The sequence below is a fragment of the Protopterus annectens genome, chromosome 9.part0 (genome assembly GCF_019279795.1).
Source record: "Protopterus annectens isolate FY-2018-M chromosome 9.part0, PAN1.0, whole genome shotgun sequence".
NCBI lineage: Eukaryota > Metazoa > Chordata > Ceratodontiformes > Protopteridae > Protopterus > Protopterus annectens.
In genome coordinates, this window is record NC_056743.1 from 879,982,506 (window position 1) to 879,998,756 (window position 16,251).

Sequence of the window (16,251 nt, forward strand, 5' to 3'; positions counted from 1 at the left end):
ACAAAAAAAAAAAAAAAAATATATATATATATATATATATATATATATATATATATATATATTCACACACACACACACACACACACACACACATACATACATATATATAATATATTTCATTTTTTTCCTGAATAGTAGCGTGCACACTCTCCTTGTCAAGTGTCCAGTGTAAGCAGTTCTATTTTGTGCTTTTTGAAAGGAAATTCACAAAGTAGCTTGCTTATTGTTTTTTCCCCTTCTGAGGTGGAGGTTAAAAGGGTTTCCCTTCAGCATGTGCCAGCTGCTTCTTCAGATCCAAGAGTTTTTTAACCTCAACTTCAATTTGGGCCTTCTCTGCCTTCTGGTTCTTCAATTTACGGACTAAGTCACCCTGAAACATTAAAAAAATGTTTGTAATGAAAGAAGGAACATTACAAGACCATACAATGAGAACTCGTGGTTTAACTTAGACAAACCTACATATGCTGTTAATAAAAGCAATACAAAGCTACTGAAGGTAAAATAATGATGCAGGCAGTCCAATATGACACATTATCAGAAACATCAGTGCCACAAGGTTCCTCACACTTATTTCAGAAGTTAGACTACTGATACAGTGGGGCTACTCTTTTTGGAAAAAGTCTGAGTCAAAGAACTCCAACATGAGATCTACACATAACAGCTACTGGGCTCTGCTCTTTGAGCTGGAAACAGCAGGCTATGAATGCAAGACCTCCAGCAACACCTGCAAATATAATATTCCTGAATGCCCCTGGAGGTTCTCAACTGAGCACATTTCTTGTGGTCATCATAAAGAAAAAATGGACTTGCACAGCATGGCTGGATGGACAGGTTAACTTCAGGCAGATTAGACAGTCTTGTAGTTTTCCAGACATCAAACAAGTGGCTTCACAGCCTTAACGTGTATCTGCAGCCATTCCAAGTTTTCTTTCTGAGTGTCAGACGTAATCTGAAAGTAAGACCAATTTCTGTTTCAAGTTACCTGTTTAGCCACGTCTTCAGTAAGCTCCTTGACCTTGTGTATATCCACTGATTTTCCAGTATCTCCAGCATCAACTGTAGGTTCCTTCTTAGTTGTTGGCACTGGTTGGTCTTTAGGCTACAATGAAAAGAAAAATTATAATGATTAAGTTTCTGTAATCCTCAAAGCACATATTTTTATTTCTGCTATCACTCTCTAAGCACATGCCTTACAAAGCCCATCTGTTAATGCACATATTTAATTCAAGTTTGCAGCTCAGCTAGTTGGGTTCAGAGAGGAATCAGGTTTGCTGGACACTGGCTGCTGACCAAAAGCCTTTTTATTCATGAGGCAAGGTGGCAAGTATGCTCCACACTACAGGTTATCAGGGAAGCAAACTGGTACTGTATAATGCCCAATGAAGGCTGGCCACCGCTAACATGCATCATCTGAGAATATGGACCGAATGCTGATGGTCTCATGCCATTAATATAGTCCCTATGTTTCCTAACAGAAAGAAAATAGTTCATATGTAAACAAAGAAAGGTTTCCTTCCCACGTAGTCCAATTTTCCTGTGTTTTGTACTACTCAGCTGCCATGTAAGAAACATGTGTGGTATAAGAGAAAGGCTGACAGCACTAGAGCTAATCTAGTGTCACACATAAACAAAAGACAAATAAGGGGTCTTTGAGGGTGTACAAGGCCACAGTGAATCTCCTCAGATGATCCAGAAGCATTTTAAGAAATGTGCAACTGAAATCCTTCAGAGTGGTAAAATATAAAAGCTTGACACTATATTAAAATGTAACTCTATTTTCCCAGCTGAAAAGCTCATAGATTTGACTGTCAAGCTTATAACCTAGTGGCCTTCAAGACACCTGACTGTTGCAACCCCACGATAACTATATTCTATTTCCCAAATATACATCAAGACTGTGTAGTACACACTTCTCCAGGAAGTCTAATACATGATCTTGGAAACTGTTGTGTAATAAACATGTCCACTCTTTGTATTACAGACAAGTTATTTAACATCGGATTCCTTGATTTATCATTAGCTCCTTCATCAGTGCATTCTAAACACAGATATTCAAACAATGTCATGTAGACAGGCAGAGGTCACCTCTAAGTAGCCTACAAGATATAGAATATACTGACAAACTCCTGAAGCCTCTCTGAATAAGACATTTTTCAACCCTATAATTTTTCTAGTAAGGAACAGTTGTACTGTTTGAAGTTTACATGTGTTGCTCAAAGGCTACAAATGCAATGCACTACTCAATAATGGGCTGAATTATTTAGGTATAAAAATGATACAATGATCTTCCTGGAGTGACCAGACCTGTTCTTTATAATTGGAGGGATTAACTAATGTGCTTTCCTAACTTTGGTGTGTATGTATGCATATGTACATGGGATCCATATGGATCCCTGAACGGCAACATCACCAAAACAGATTCGGCCGGGCATACTTGTGTGAAAGTGCTTTTCACTGAAAGCACTTTCACGTAAGTATGCCTGTTGTGAAGATCGCACTACAGTGGGGATAAGGGAAAATTCCCTTTTCCCCACTGTAGTGCGACCTTGGAGTGAGAATATTAAAGTATGGTGTGTGTGTGTGTGTGTGTGTGGGGGGGGTGTGGGGGGTGCAGGGAGGTTTGCCCCCCTGCAAAAATGTAAATGTAATGTATTTTTTTTTAAACATACTAACGAAAGCGCTTTTTCGGTGAAAGCGTTTTTGTTAAAGTGTGTTCGGTGATTGTGGATTCGGACTTTCGTTCAATAGTCCTAGATCCATGTACATATACATACACATATAGCTGCGTGTGTGTGTGTGTGTGTGTGTGTGTGTGTGTGTGCGCGTGCATATATACAATTTTTACACACACACACATACACGTATATACGCATGTATGTATGTGTGCATGTGTGGGATTATTCACTTTAGTTTAGCAACTCATATGTCAACCGACGACCAACAAAATATTGACAAGTTACTATGCATACACCAAGAAAGAACCTCAGCACATGCAATTTTCAAAAAAAAAGAAAAAAAACAAACAAAACAAACAATATCGTTTTTTGCAGGGTCAAGCCCCTCTTACTATACTAATTTCGAGGTTGCCTGGAGAAAGGTAATATTTGCCTACCTGGGGATTTGTCAGTCTAGTGCACCTGTTGACCATCTGCAGATTATCGACCAAATGAGGTTGATAACACAGATATCATCAGATATGCATTTAAATGAAATGCAGGGCACCCACACACACTACATATTATATATATATATATATATATATATATATATATATATATATATATATATATATACACACACATATATATATATATATATATATATATATACATAGATATACACACACACATATATATATATATATATATACACACACACACACACACACACACACACACACACACACACACACACACGGTTAAATTGTTGCGCTACTACCCAGAAGATCTTTATTGATGATGTAACATTTTTATGAAACTGACTTTTTGTGCTTTTTGCCAAGTTGCATGATGCTGTCTTTACTGACGTTAAAAGGCAAGATCACTGCACCAGCTCTATATTGTTTGTGGGCCTTCTTAAAGAACTTTAGCATATTTTACTGCAATAATTATGTTACCTCATTTGAAATCATCAGTATATTTGGTAATCCATAGCTTACCTCACATTTTTACTTCCAAGAAGAACAGTTCTGTAAAAAATAGTCCCAGAACAGAGCCCTGTAAGACACTGATGGGAACCCCTTTTGGGACAGACAGGTAAACACCATCCTGACTTCTTGTGTTTTGTTGCTTACCCAGTGTTTTACTCGTTGAAATATTTACGTATTTTATTTATCCTTTTCATTGACTGGGTAAGTCCACTAGACTAGAAGCCTCTTTTCAGGGGTGGCCTGAGGTGGTACACTACAAAGGGAAATTTGGCCAAGGCAGTGGGAATTTTTCCTACTCTTTTCGACAGGCACCATGGGATCTTTCCCATCCACCTGAGCTATCACCACCTAAGCAGATCATGCACAAACTGAAAATCCAGGGCGTTCATTTAGTTTTATGGTGATCTCAAATGTGACTACTAACCTTCGTGGATGAGACATTGTCAACAAAACTGAAAAGGAAGAAACCAAACGGATCATAAACCTTAGAGTTAATCTGTTTCCAGGGCTTAACAGAGTAGTTCCTATTAAGCCCATTTTGAAAGACAGAAGCCTGATTAAGAAATTAAATGGAGGCTTAAGGAAGGCGTGTATCTGACTGCTGTATGTGATTGGCTGAGCAATTAAGGATCTCTATTTTAACAGTAGTAAGTCAGGTGTGCACACTAGGATCTGAAGAAGGTTTTTTAACTGAAAGCGCTTATCCTGTTTGACCTGCAACTTGAACAGCACAATTTGTGCTTTTTATTTCTTCGTTTTATTAAAGCTTGTATCCTAACAGAATTTTTCCGTGAACTTTTCGTTGTGGTGGAAGCCTTTTTTTCATTTCACCACCTAAGCAGATGGGATCTTGGTTGGTCTCATTAGAAATGTCTGGAAAATTACTTTGAATGTTACAAGATTCAGAAGGCAAAATCTCCCCTTAACAAAACTTGCACTGTTCCATATCTAGCAGCACAAGTTATGTTCCCTGTGTTACTCTGAATAAAAATTCATTATGACTCTCTAAATGATGACACAGAATACAAGCCAGGCTGACCGGTCTAAAATTATTTGGGTCTGATAAGACCCCTTCTCCCTCCCTTTGTGACTTGGAGCCATAGGTCAGTAGTCAGGAACATGTCCATATGCCAATATTTTATTTAGGATGACTGAAACAGTTTTTGTCAGAATTCCTTGATTTGTGAAGGAAAGCACTAGGCATGATGTCTACTTCCATGTAAGCTATTTTTAATTTTACTTCTGACAACAGTTATGTCTGCAGTTATACACAGGATGTCAGCACTTCTCAATGCAGCACTCAAGCCATATTTCTTTCCTTATTAGGAATTTTGCACAAAACATTTCCACATGTACATTTGGTTTGTCATGTGGCTGGGTGATCATTTCATTGTCAAATGACAGTGTGTTACATTTAAATGTTTTCTGTTTCAATTTTCTGATGTAATTAAAGGGACACTTTACTGTTGTTTTTAATCTCTGAAAACAAGTTGAGTTCATTGTTAGATCTGCAAGATTTGATAAGAAAATTAAGAAGTTTCTGCACTGTAATAGACAAGATTGATTTAGGTGTGCAGCCAATCAGAGACGCAGGCCAGATCCCAGCAACAACCAATGAGGGTGGGAAATGCCTCAGTCGAAGGTGGTACTTTAGAGGAAGGAGCAGGCCAGCAGGATAATGGCATTTGGCACGTGCCAGTCTGGGGACTAGCTTAATTTCTGTTAATCTTGGAGCTGCTGCTGTCGATTTTTATACAGTATCCTGAAGAGGAACAAAATATCTGTTTGACTGGATGATATGGAGGCTAAAGAATATGAAAAATATGGGGCTAAGCCAAAAAGAACTGTCCCAAAGTGAACCTATGCAGCTGTTGCTGATAAGGATACTATTACTACAGGTACTGTTTCTAACTTTGTAAATATACAATGTACATGTAAATGGAGTGCAGGTGAAGAAGTTAAAGGCAGCACACGTTGCCATTGAGAAATTTTTGGACAATAACTGTTTGTTAGTAACCCTGATGTACACAGTCATAAGAAACAGCTTGAACACAATGAATCTTGTACCCTGAAGGACATGCTTTATTTAATGGAAAAGAAATTAGATAAAATTAAAAGTTTGCATATGGACAACACTTATTTAAACCACTGTATTTAGCTTGGGATAGTACCTGTGGGAATAAAGTTCTTTAAGGAACCATTGGGAATTGAACTAACTGAGGAAATACAGAATGAATATAACAAAATGATTGATGGGTTTGGCTTTGAATACATGACATTTTTAATAAGATGTAATGATTCAAAGCTATGTATACTAACTGAAGTGGAAAAGTTAAATGTTTCTATTACTAATGATTTGTTATTTCCTGAATGGGAAAGAAGGAATAGGAAGCAATTTGAATATACTGAGAAGAAATGTGACTAGATTATGCTGAAGTGCAAAAAAAATGAGAGACTTAGGGCATTATAAAACAAATAATGTCTACCTCTGGAAGAGGGACAATTTTAAGGGGGGTGTAGGCAAAAATAACCCTAAGGAATATTATAGGATAAATGACCAAAATGAAAATCAAGATTTGTATGACCAGCAAGGAAAATATAGGGCTAATAATAATATTTTTTTTTTTGGCAGGGAAGCCAAAGGAAAGGGAATTACCATCAGGACAGGAGAAGGTCAGGAAAGGAAATAAATTATTGGGAGAAACAAGACCCAGGATGGAAGCCTATTAGGGCCGGTACCGAATGGACAGCAAAATGAAGAAATAATTCAAAATCAAGGGGTAATATACACCCTGGGTAGTTTTAACATTTACAATTATACCTCACTGAAGCTTGAAAAGGAACACTTTGACCTATTTTCGAAGGGTATGAAGTATGTACCAACCATTGGATTTAATTTAAAGACACTTTTGGTTGAATTGAAATTGTACTTAAGGAAGCTCAGTTTAGCTACTTATTTCAAGGACCAGCTAAATCACAACACTAATGATGAGTTAAGTTCAAACCACCTTTACATTCGACTTTGGTTAACATTGGAGAGGGTTATTTCTAAAGAATTGTAGGAACTACATGAAAAGCACAAATATAACTGGTATAGGAATAATCTGAGTAACAACGAATGGGAGATTTTGAAACAAATTAGTAATGACAGTGGAGGGGTAGTGTTATATGATAGTGGAGAATATTATAACAGAATGTATGAAATTTTGAATAGCACAGGGACCTACGAAGTAATTTCAAAAAATGAGGTCAACATTGCCCAGAGTCAGATTGATTTATATCTGGAAGAGTTTTTATTGGAAAATAGAATTTCACAGGATATATATAATTTTGTGGAAGTAGAACATCCAATATTGGCCACTTTCGTAGGTATACCCAAAATCCAGAAAAATGTAACAGATCCCTGGTTTAGGCCCATTATATCTCGTAGCAAATCAAAAACGTTCCCACTAGGGGTAGTGATAGACATGTAGAACATTCTAGAACTGGATTTAAATCTAAACTTTATAGGAAAAATACATTTAAAATAAACAGTGCTTGAACAAGGACTTTACAATAAGCTCCACATCCAGTCCGTGATAAGTCAATAAAAAGTTATTTTATTGTGATAAATCCATAAAATTAAAGTTTAGCGCTTTCATCCCTTCATCAATACTCTGGGACATCATCAGAACTAAGTAAAAAGGAAGTGAGGTCACCATTAAATAACTCAAGTCATTAATTAATCAATAAATTAACTACAAAAAAGTATACATTATATGTAATCCAAATATTTTTAAAAAATATTTTAAAAACATCCATGAAGAAAATTTGATTAAAAACCATGTATTACAAAAGCCCCTAAAAATATATGTATATTTGTATCTATTACAGTTTTAAAGCTTTTCTTTTTAATACTGGTGCTAATGAGAAATGCTCATTAAGGCCGGGGGCATTAGTAGCATTTAACATTATAATCCAATAAAGTTATCTTAAATCTAAACTAAGCTCCCACCAACCACCTCTGGGATTTCTGGGAACTACTTCCAAGATTCCAAATTTAAAGTTTGAGAATTACTGGCATGTAAGTGTACGTTTATACAGGGCACTTTTAATATTACACCTGGAAATAGCATACTGGTGTTAATAAATTCTAGATTTTAGTGCCCTTTCTGTTTTTCCTACATAATAATGTTTACAGGTCTGCCAAACAGTGATGTAAACTAGTCCTCTAGTGTTACAGTTCCCTTTCTGTAACATAACTGGTAGTGTTCTACCTTGGACTTGTATGGTGTCACTATCTAAAATAAATGAACACTGCTTACATACACCACACATCTTGATGTGCCCGTCAACCCTAGGGGACGTTGTGGAATGTTATGCTCTATAAAAAATGTTATATTCCTGCCTGTTTTCTGCACAAATTGTGGACCATGTCCCAACAAATTAAATATTTCTAAATTGCCCCTAAAAATATTCCAATTTTTCCTAATTATTGACTTCAAAGGGTCTATATTATACGAGCGAAAGTTCATATGAACGGACGCTCTAATGAGCAAAAATGCTGGGCATCAAAACGCTTTTTCTGGGGTCGCAGTACAGTGAAGATAGGAATATTTGCCCTTTCCTAACTGTAGTGCGATCTCGGAGTTGGAATATATATTTAGTGGGGGGTGTGGGGGGCACAGCCCCCCACAATATAACGTTCGATGTCTGTCATTTTTGCTCATTACAGTGTTCTTTCATATGAACTTTCGCTCATATAATATAGACCCGATTTCAAAGTCTTTTCACCTTCACCATAAGGAGTGATCATACTTAAACTGAATCTAGTATTATGTGGAATGAAACTAACATTGGTGATGGCCAAACCACTACAGAAAAGGGGTTTGTATTTAGTTCCCCACAAATCTGTTCTATCTTTAAAAGTTATAGTATTTCATCTGGGTACCCTCTTGTCTTGAACATGTTGGTAATACAGTCCACTTTATTCATAAACAGTTCTTCAGTGGAACACATTCTCGTGGTCCTAATAAGTTGTCCTCTAAATATATTTCTCTTATGGTGGTATGGGTGACAACTGTGGAAGTCTAGATATGTGTTGGAAAAAGTTGTCTTCCTAAAAATAGTAGATACAAAAATAGCCTTATCATTATCCTTTGAAATGAGTACATCTAAAAAGTTAATACTGTTTGCTGAATGTTGTGAAGTAAATTTAAAAAATGTACAGAGTTTGTTAACATAATCAACTCTTTAGCTCTTTCTTCGCCACATTTCCAAACAATAAAAATATCGTCCAAATAACGAAAATATCCAAACCAATCTTCCTTAAGGGGACTGGCAAAAATATATTTCTTTTCCCAAGCGAAAAGAACTAAATTAGCGTAGATAGGGGCACAAGTAGCCCCAATCATGACACCTTGAACTTGTTTATAATGTTCACCTTCAAACAAAAAGTAGTAGTTAGAAAGAATAAATTCCATAGTGGACATAATGAAGTTGATCATACTATTACTAAAAGTAGTTAAATCTCTAATGGCCTCATAAAACAGTTCCAAACCTTCACAGTGTGGAATTGACGTGAACAAGTCAGCTACATCCACTGTACTAAGAACTCGATTCGTAGTATACCATTCATTTTTAAATTTAGACAAAAAAATCCCAAGAATCAAGAAGTAAATAATCAACATCCTTAATAGAGTTTTTCAATATTCTGTCAATAAAAAACACTTAATGAATAGGTACTACTATATCTTGCAGAGATAACAACTCTGAAGGGGGTTGTTGAACAGACTTGTGCACCTTCGGAATGCCAAACGCCACAGGTGTGGTCGGATGTTGTAATGTCAAAAAATTCAATAAATCTTCAGAAATAGCTCTTTGGAATAAAAAATCTTCTACAAAAAGTTATATCTTTTTATGAGCAATTTAAACTTCATTATGAGAAGCAACCTGTTATTTGTCTGTATCTGAAAAAAATTCAGTAAGTTGATTGGCAATCAATGCTGTTAAAAAGAATGACCCCACCTCTCTTATCCGGCTTCATGATTCTTATTGAATTATCCTGCCTTAACCTTTCCATCAATTGACATTCATCCCTATTAAAATTAAATTTTTTTTTGTTTTTGTGGTCCCATTAAGTGCACTTTGTATATCACATTCACAAGCTTTTTCAAAAGAATACACTATAGGATGTAATGGGGGGTTATAACAGCTCTTTTACTTCATACCACAGGCCTGAGTAATAACTTCTTGTCCTTTGAATACAATTCTAAAATTGAACTTCCTAGTGTATAATTTAAGCTCAGTAATAACATCTACAATGTCCAACTTGAAACTAGGGACATATTTGAAACCTTTTTTGAAAATTGAGAAAAAAGTGAGGTTGACATCATAGTCTGTGTAGTTAAAAATATTCTAACCTTCACATGAAAAACAATTACCTACTACTGTAACGTTTACATTACTATCAGTAGTTTGAATCATCTGTGGTTGCTTCTGTAACCTTGTTCTTCCCCTGTATTCCCTGGGGGGATTTTGAAACCCTAAAAAAGCCTTTTGTTTATTTTGATTCTCAATTCGTTCTGACCTCCTTGGGGGGGGGGGGGGGGGGATAATTGTTGTCATAGCCTTCATTGGGGTGCTCAAAAACATTGTCATAATTATCATTCTGAAAAGATTTTCCTTGTGCTTCAACATCCATCCCCCTTCCCCTATCATTATTATTTTGAGTGAGGTCATTGACATTAAATAAAAAAGACTTTGGTAAAAGGTACACTTCCTTTTTAGAATAAGCCTCATCTCTTAATTTCTTACTTTCCATTTCCAAGTTAAACTCACATTTCTTTTCACTTTTTCAAAAACAGTTTCATAACTCGCCATGTTAACACTGAACAATAAATCATTAATTAAAACATCATTAAGTTTGTCTAATTTTTCTAACATATTTTTTATACGCCTATTATTAGTTCTGATAATAAAGTCCATAAACTCAAGACTGAAGCGGTCAAACATTGCAAAAAGTTAATCTGTATTACAGTCTGCCACAGTCATACCATTGGGAAATTTGAAGATTCTGAGCCCTTTAGGTATGTGTTTTTTCTTAAGACTCTTCAAGAAAAAGATTATCGCATTGAATATTACGTACCTTAAATAAAAGGGACTCAAAATCCTTTAAAGAATCACTGAAGGACTTGAATTCTCGACCCGCCAACTGCTTAGCTTCTCCGTTAGGAAACTGGATGTCTCTCTTAATCCAATCGTTGAACCAAATAGGTCTGTCAGCACTAACCATTCCGGTTTCTGCCTGTGTGTTAGTAGCAAACCTATGTATGAGCACTGAATTCCCTTGAACGTGAACCAGAATCAGATATACAGAGTGTCTAGACTCAACGTTAAGGATGAAGATTTTCAGCAACAGGTCAATACCACAAGTGCTGGGCTGACAGATAGAGGGTATGATGAAACCATGGTTCAAAGAAACATTACTAATGTTACCAGTTGAGTCAAACCAGGGCGAAACCTTGGTTTTCAGAGACTGCACAGGACACTACGGTACATAGGTCGAGTGGGAATAATAATAAATTGAGTATCTTTTAGTTACTCTAGGAACATTAAACAGTATATAGACATCATTAGAAGGAACTGGAGTATTTTGACTACAGATAAACAGGTATGTAGGTATTTGGATCCAGAACCCCAATTCACTTTTAGGAACAAAAAATCATTAAAAAGACGTCTCTGTATACCTAGGGACCAAAACAGGATGGTTAAGCAAAGGGGAACCATACCATGTGGGAAATGCTCATCTTGTTTATATATAGTGAGTGGTACAAGTTTTAGACAGCCAGACACAGGCGTGTTATATAATTTTAAGGTTGGTGCAAGATGTGAGAATACACATGTGATATATTTAGCAGTCTGTCAGATCTGTCACAAAATCTATGTTGGGAAGACTGACAGGATGCTTAAGGAAAGAATTAGGGAACATATTTACCATATACGGAAAAAGAGTATGTTTAATGTGCTAACTAAGCACATCAGTAACACAGATGACCTGTCTATATTTAAATTTATGGTTCTAGCCATGAGTTATGAAAACAAGAGAGGTGGGGATGTGAGAATTAAAACAGAAGAGTTAGAAGCCCAGTGGATTATGAGGTTAAGAGCAGAAGCAGCCACAGGCTTAATTGACCATGTGCCCTTGAGACATATACTCAAAACTAGACGATTACGTAGATAAAATATGTAGATATGTCAATTGAATTAGGGAAGATGGTATGATGTATGAATGTGAGTCTTAGTATTTTTAACATTTTTATTTTATTTATTAAATATGGTTTAGGTTAACCTCTTTGAGGGAGGCTAGATTAGATTAAAGCCTACTACTGAATAAACCTTTAAATCTGTAGCATGTTAAGTCATGTGATTTTAACTTGAACAGTTAAATATGGTGTTTTTAGTTACTTTCTGTAACACACCTGAAGAAGCATTTGGTGAAAGTGCTTGTGTGTTTTATTAAATATATATGTGAACCTGGAACCTTGCCTAAGTCTGCTGTTTTTTTACTATTGGTTTATATTATGTTCTTGTGAATAATTTTATCATTAATAGTAAATATATGTTTCTTTTATATATTTTAGTAAGGTTATTGTGAGTTGTAATCGGGAAAAGCCAAAAGACAACAACATTGTGAGTTGTACGTAGTGAAATATATCGTACTGAGTTTTATTCCTGTTTCTTTAAATGACATATTATTCAACATTTAAAATATAATTGTTAGAATGACTTTATTGGTTGTAAGTAACTATATAAGAACATCTAATGACATTTTTAATAGATTCTAATGAAGTCTCCAGTTTATAGACAAAAGCGCTTTATCTATGTGACTATTAAACAGGTTCATTTGTTGGTACTAGGCTATCGGCCTTAAGGCCTATGCAAGCCTATATTTCTTGCCCTCATAGTGAGTTGGTTCACTTTGTTCAGCACTGCTGTAGGGGGGCACAGGTGCAATTTGCGTGGACCCTAAATTGTTTTATGTTGGTTAAGTTTCTGTACTTTATTTAATCTAACCACATTTTTATAACTAGGGCATTTTCTGAAAGCTTTAAAAGTTTTTTTCTGTTCTCCACATGAATGGTTTCAAATATTAGATGTTTTATATAATATATTTTGTATCACTCCTAATACAGTTTTTTGTAAGTTCTTTTTCCTTTGGTCTTTACTTGTTAAATTTTAGTAGATTACATTTCTAACAGTATATACACTTGCATAATAGAACTTATCTTATTTCTGCTTGTTTGTCATTTAATAAAATTGTTGTATTCATTTGCAGTACAGTAATGTGATCTGATCCATTTAAGTTATAAGAATTGTGTTGTTACGAGTTTTATTGTTCTGAGGAAGTTTGAGGGAATCTGGGATGAAAGTATATGTGGAAGAAGTTTTATGTGCTTAACAGTTCACCATGAGTCTTTTACTAGACACAATAAACGTTGCCTTCTAGATCATTAACTTTGGGTCTATTACATGTTCCGAGGTGTTTGGAATGACTATCCTGCTGGAATATCCTTTTTTTGTGTTTTTTTTTTTTTGCAGTTCTAGGTCGTTTGGATTCTTGGACCGTTGTTTGCAGTTTTATATTTTCTGAAAGTTAAATAGTGCCTACTTTTTGTGCTGCACATTTTATTAGTTTTGTGATTCCATTAAAGAGGATAATTTGTTGAATTCACCTGTATATTTTTGGCTTACTAGTATATGTTTAATAACATGAAAGTTAATATCAGATAACTCACTGAAGGTATCATGAGCAGACATATTTAAGATGCATAAGGATAGTACCAATCTCTTTTTGTCTGTTTTTACTGCACCATGGTTTGTGCTAGGTGATTTAATACAGAGTTATTTTATCCTTAGATTAAGCATGATGGCATCAACTATGTTACTCACACTGGGTATCAATCACAACAGGTGGGGAACAGAAAAAATAAATCCCATTTTGTTAACGTAATTAAAAGATAAGGTCATACTTGGTGGACTTCATAACACCCATGCAGACGGGAACTGAAAGTTCAACTGCTGAATCCTACACTAAGGCACTGTACGAGCACATCCTCTCATGCATGAATCGTGCCATCCCAAATAGAACCAAAATGCTCTCATCCAAAAAAAGGAAGCCAATCTGGTGGTCCCCTGCCATAAACAAACTTTACAACAAAAGGAAGAAACTTTTGCAGAAAAGAGGAAAATCCCAGGATGCAAAAAACTCCCTTACTAGCCTCAGTAAGAAACTGAGATAGCTCATAAAATCCTCCAAAGCTAGTTATGAAAATAAAATTGCCAAAGATTTCAAAGACAACCACAAAGCATGCTATAACTATGTCAAGAATCTAAATGGCAATGCTCAGATCTGCTCTGAGCTAAAACAGAATGGCATTAAATATACTGATCCAAAGGATATTGCCAATATCCTGGCAGATCGATTCAGTGCCAACTTCACCCCCCTCTCACCCCCTAAACGGCCCATCTCAATACCGGAAGCATGCCAAATTCCAGTAATAATGGCCACACAGGTACAAAACGCACTCTCTAAAGCCAAGAATACAGCATCCATGGGACCAGATGACATCCCGGGCTGTGTACTACATGAACTACAATATGAACTGGCACCTCACCTAAGTGTCATGTTTAATCATAGCCTCACCTCAGGTTTCGTGCCCACTGAGTGGCGCAGAGCTACAGTTATCCCAATCCACAAGGGGGGATCCACCTTGATCCCGGAAACTACCGTCCCATCAGTCTGACAATCCTTATCTGCAAGGCCATGGAGCGTATTATCATGGAACTTATAAACAAAGACATTGGCAACCTTCAAACACTGGACCCCACCCAGTTTGGGTTTGTGAAGGGCCGATCTTGTCTCCTGAACCTGACTGACTTCTTTGAATCAGTCTCCAGAGCCATGGACAAGGGTAAGGTGGTCCACACAGCTTATCTAGACCTTGCCAAGGCCTTTGACACCATCCCCCACTCTGGAATCATAGATAAACTTACTAAGTTGGGCATTAATCCCTATGTCACCCAATGGGTTGCTAAATGGCTTACTGATAGAACCCACACTGTAAAAGTAGCCGACTCCAAATCCAGCTCCAGACAAGTGACAAGTGGAGTACCTCAGGGTTCAGTCCTGGGGCCGCTCTTGTTTGGCATCTACTTCTCTGAAGTACAGGTCAACACTAAGGGACTCTGGCTAACAAAGTTTGCAGATGACTGCAAACTGGGAGCCATTATTGAATCCCAAAATGATGTGGATACAATACAAAAGGGCCTTACAGAAACAGATGCTTGGTGCCAGAGCCATGGGCTCAAGCTCAATGCCAAGAAATGTATTGTTATCCCCTTTGGGAAAAAACATGTATCCATGAATTACCAAATAGGTGGCAGTACACTAAACACAGAAAGTGTGATAACAGACTTAGGGACACAGGTGGACAGTGGTCTCACCTTCGATAACCACATCTCCACAACAGTCAGGAAATCCTTCTATGTGGCACACCTCATCACGAAAGGCTTTTCATCCAGAAAGAAGGAGGTCATTGTCCCACTGTACTCATCCCTCATTAGACCCATTATAGAATACAACGCCCCATTTGGTATGTACCTCTCAAGACATCTGCAACAAGTGGAAAGGCCTCAGAAATACCTCACTAAAAGAATCACAGGCCTAAAGCAGATGCCCTACACTGACCGCCTTAAAAAACTCCAGCTATACTCTGTCGCATATCGTCTACTCAGAGGCGATCTCTGCTTAACATACAAGGCCATGTCAAACCCAGAGCTGTTGGACATGCTACACTTAAAGAAATCCCAATCCTTCAGAGCTACACGCTCCAGGGATCTAAACCTTGTCATCACAATAAACAAAACATGCTGGAGGGACAGGTTCCTGACCCAGAGACTCCCCAGACTCTGGAATAGATTGCCCATACATGTCAAGCTTTCTTTGGACCTCTTCAAGAGGAACCTTGACAATTGGATGGGAGAAAGGAAATTCACCCCAGGGATCAAGTCAGTCGCCCTGCTAGACAGGGGTCCAGGAAAGTAAATAATGTGGGAAGAAATAGCCAGGGAATTGTTATGGCTAGGCTTGTATAGGCCCTAGGGCTGATAGCCTAGTACCAACCAATGAACCTACGAACCTATGAACTTTCATACTTGGTGGTGACCAACCATCACTGGATGACTGCTGATTTTTTTTTTTTTTACTTCATAGCATTAGGACTGCTTTTCACCACTATATGAGGACAGCAATGACAAACAAAAACATGCACACAGAAGAGAAAGACACACACAGATTTGAGACAGAAGGTATAGTTACCTGAACCTGTAAAGAATTTTCTTCAGGCTGACATATAAAACAGATTTGAAGTGAAACAGGAAATATGTAGAAAGCAATGGGATGGTGGGGTGGGAGTAGGGTTAAAAAAAAAAAAGGAAAGAACAAACAGAGAGGAAGAAAAAATGGTTAACACTGTAACAATGGTACAAGTTTAACAGAACAATATTTAAAAATAAAATGTTTACCACTTAGCTCAACAAAACAGTTTTAAGGGGATATTTTT

The 16,251-nt window shown here is 36.8% G+C and overlaps 1 protein-coding gene across 1 annotated transcript in view; it reads right to left on the reverse strand.

Annotated features, from left to right (window-relative positions):
• Positions 1 to 60: 60 nt before the first annotated feature.
• MARS1 (methionyl-tRNA synthetase 1) overlaps positions 61 to 16,251 on the reverse strand; it is a gene marked incomplete in the record, with an annotated part of 618,581 nt that continues 602,390 nt past the window's right edge. The window contains 3 exon segments of the mRNA XM_044083612.1: positions 61 to 370; positions 983 to 1,099; positions 16,008 to 16,034. Coding sequence (XP_043939547.1) covers positions 251 to 370; positions 983 to 1,099; positions 16,008 to 16,034 — 264 coding nt within the window.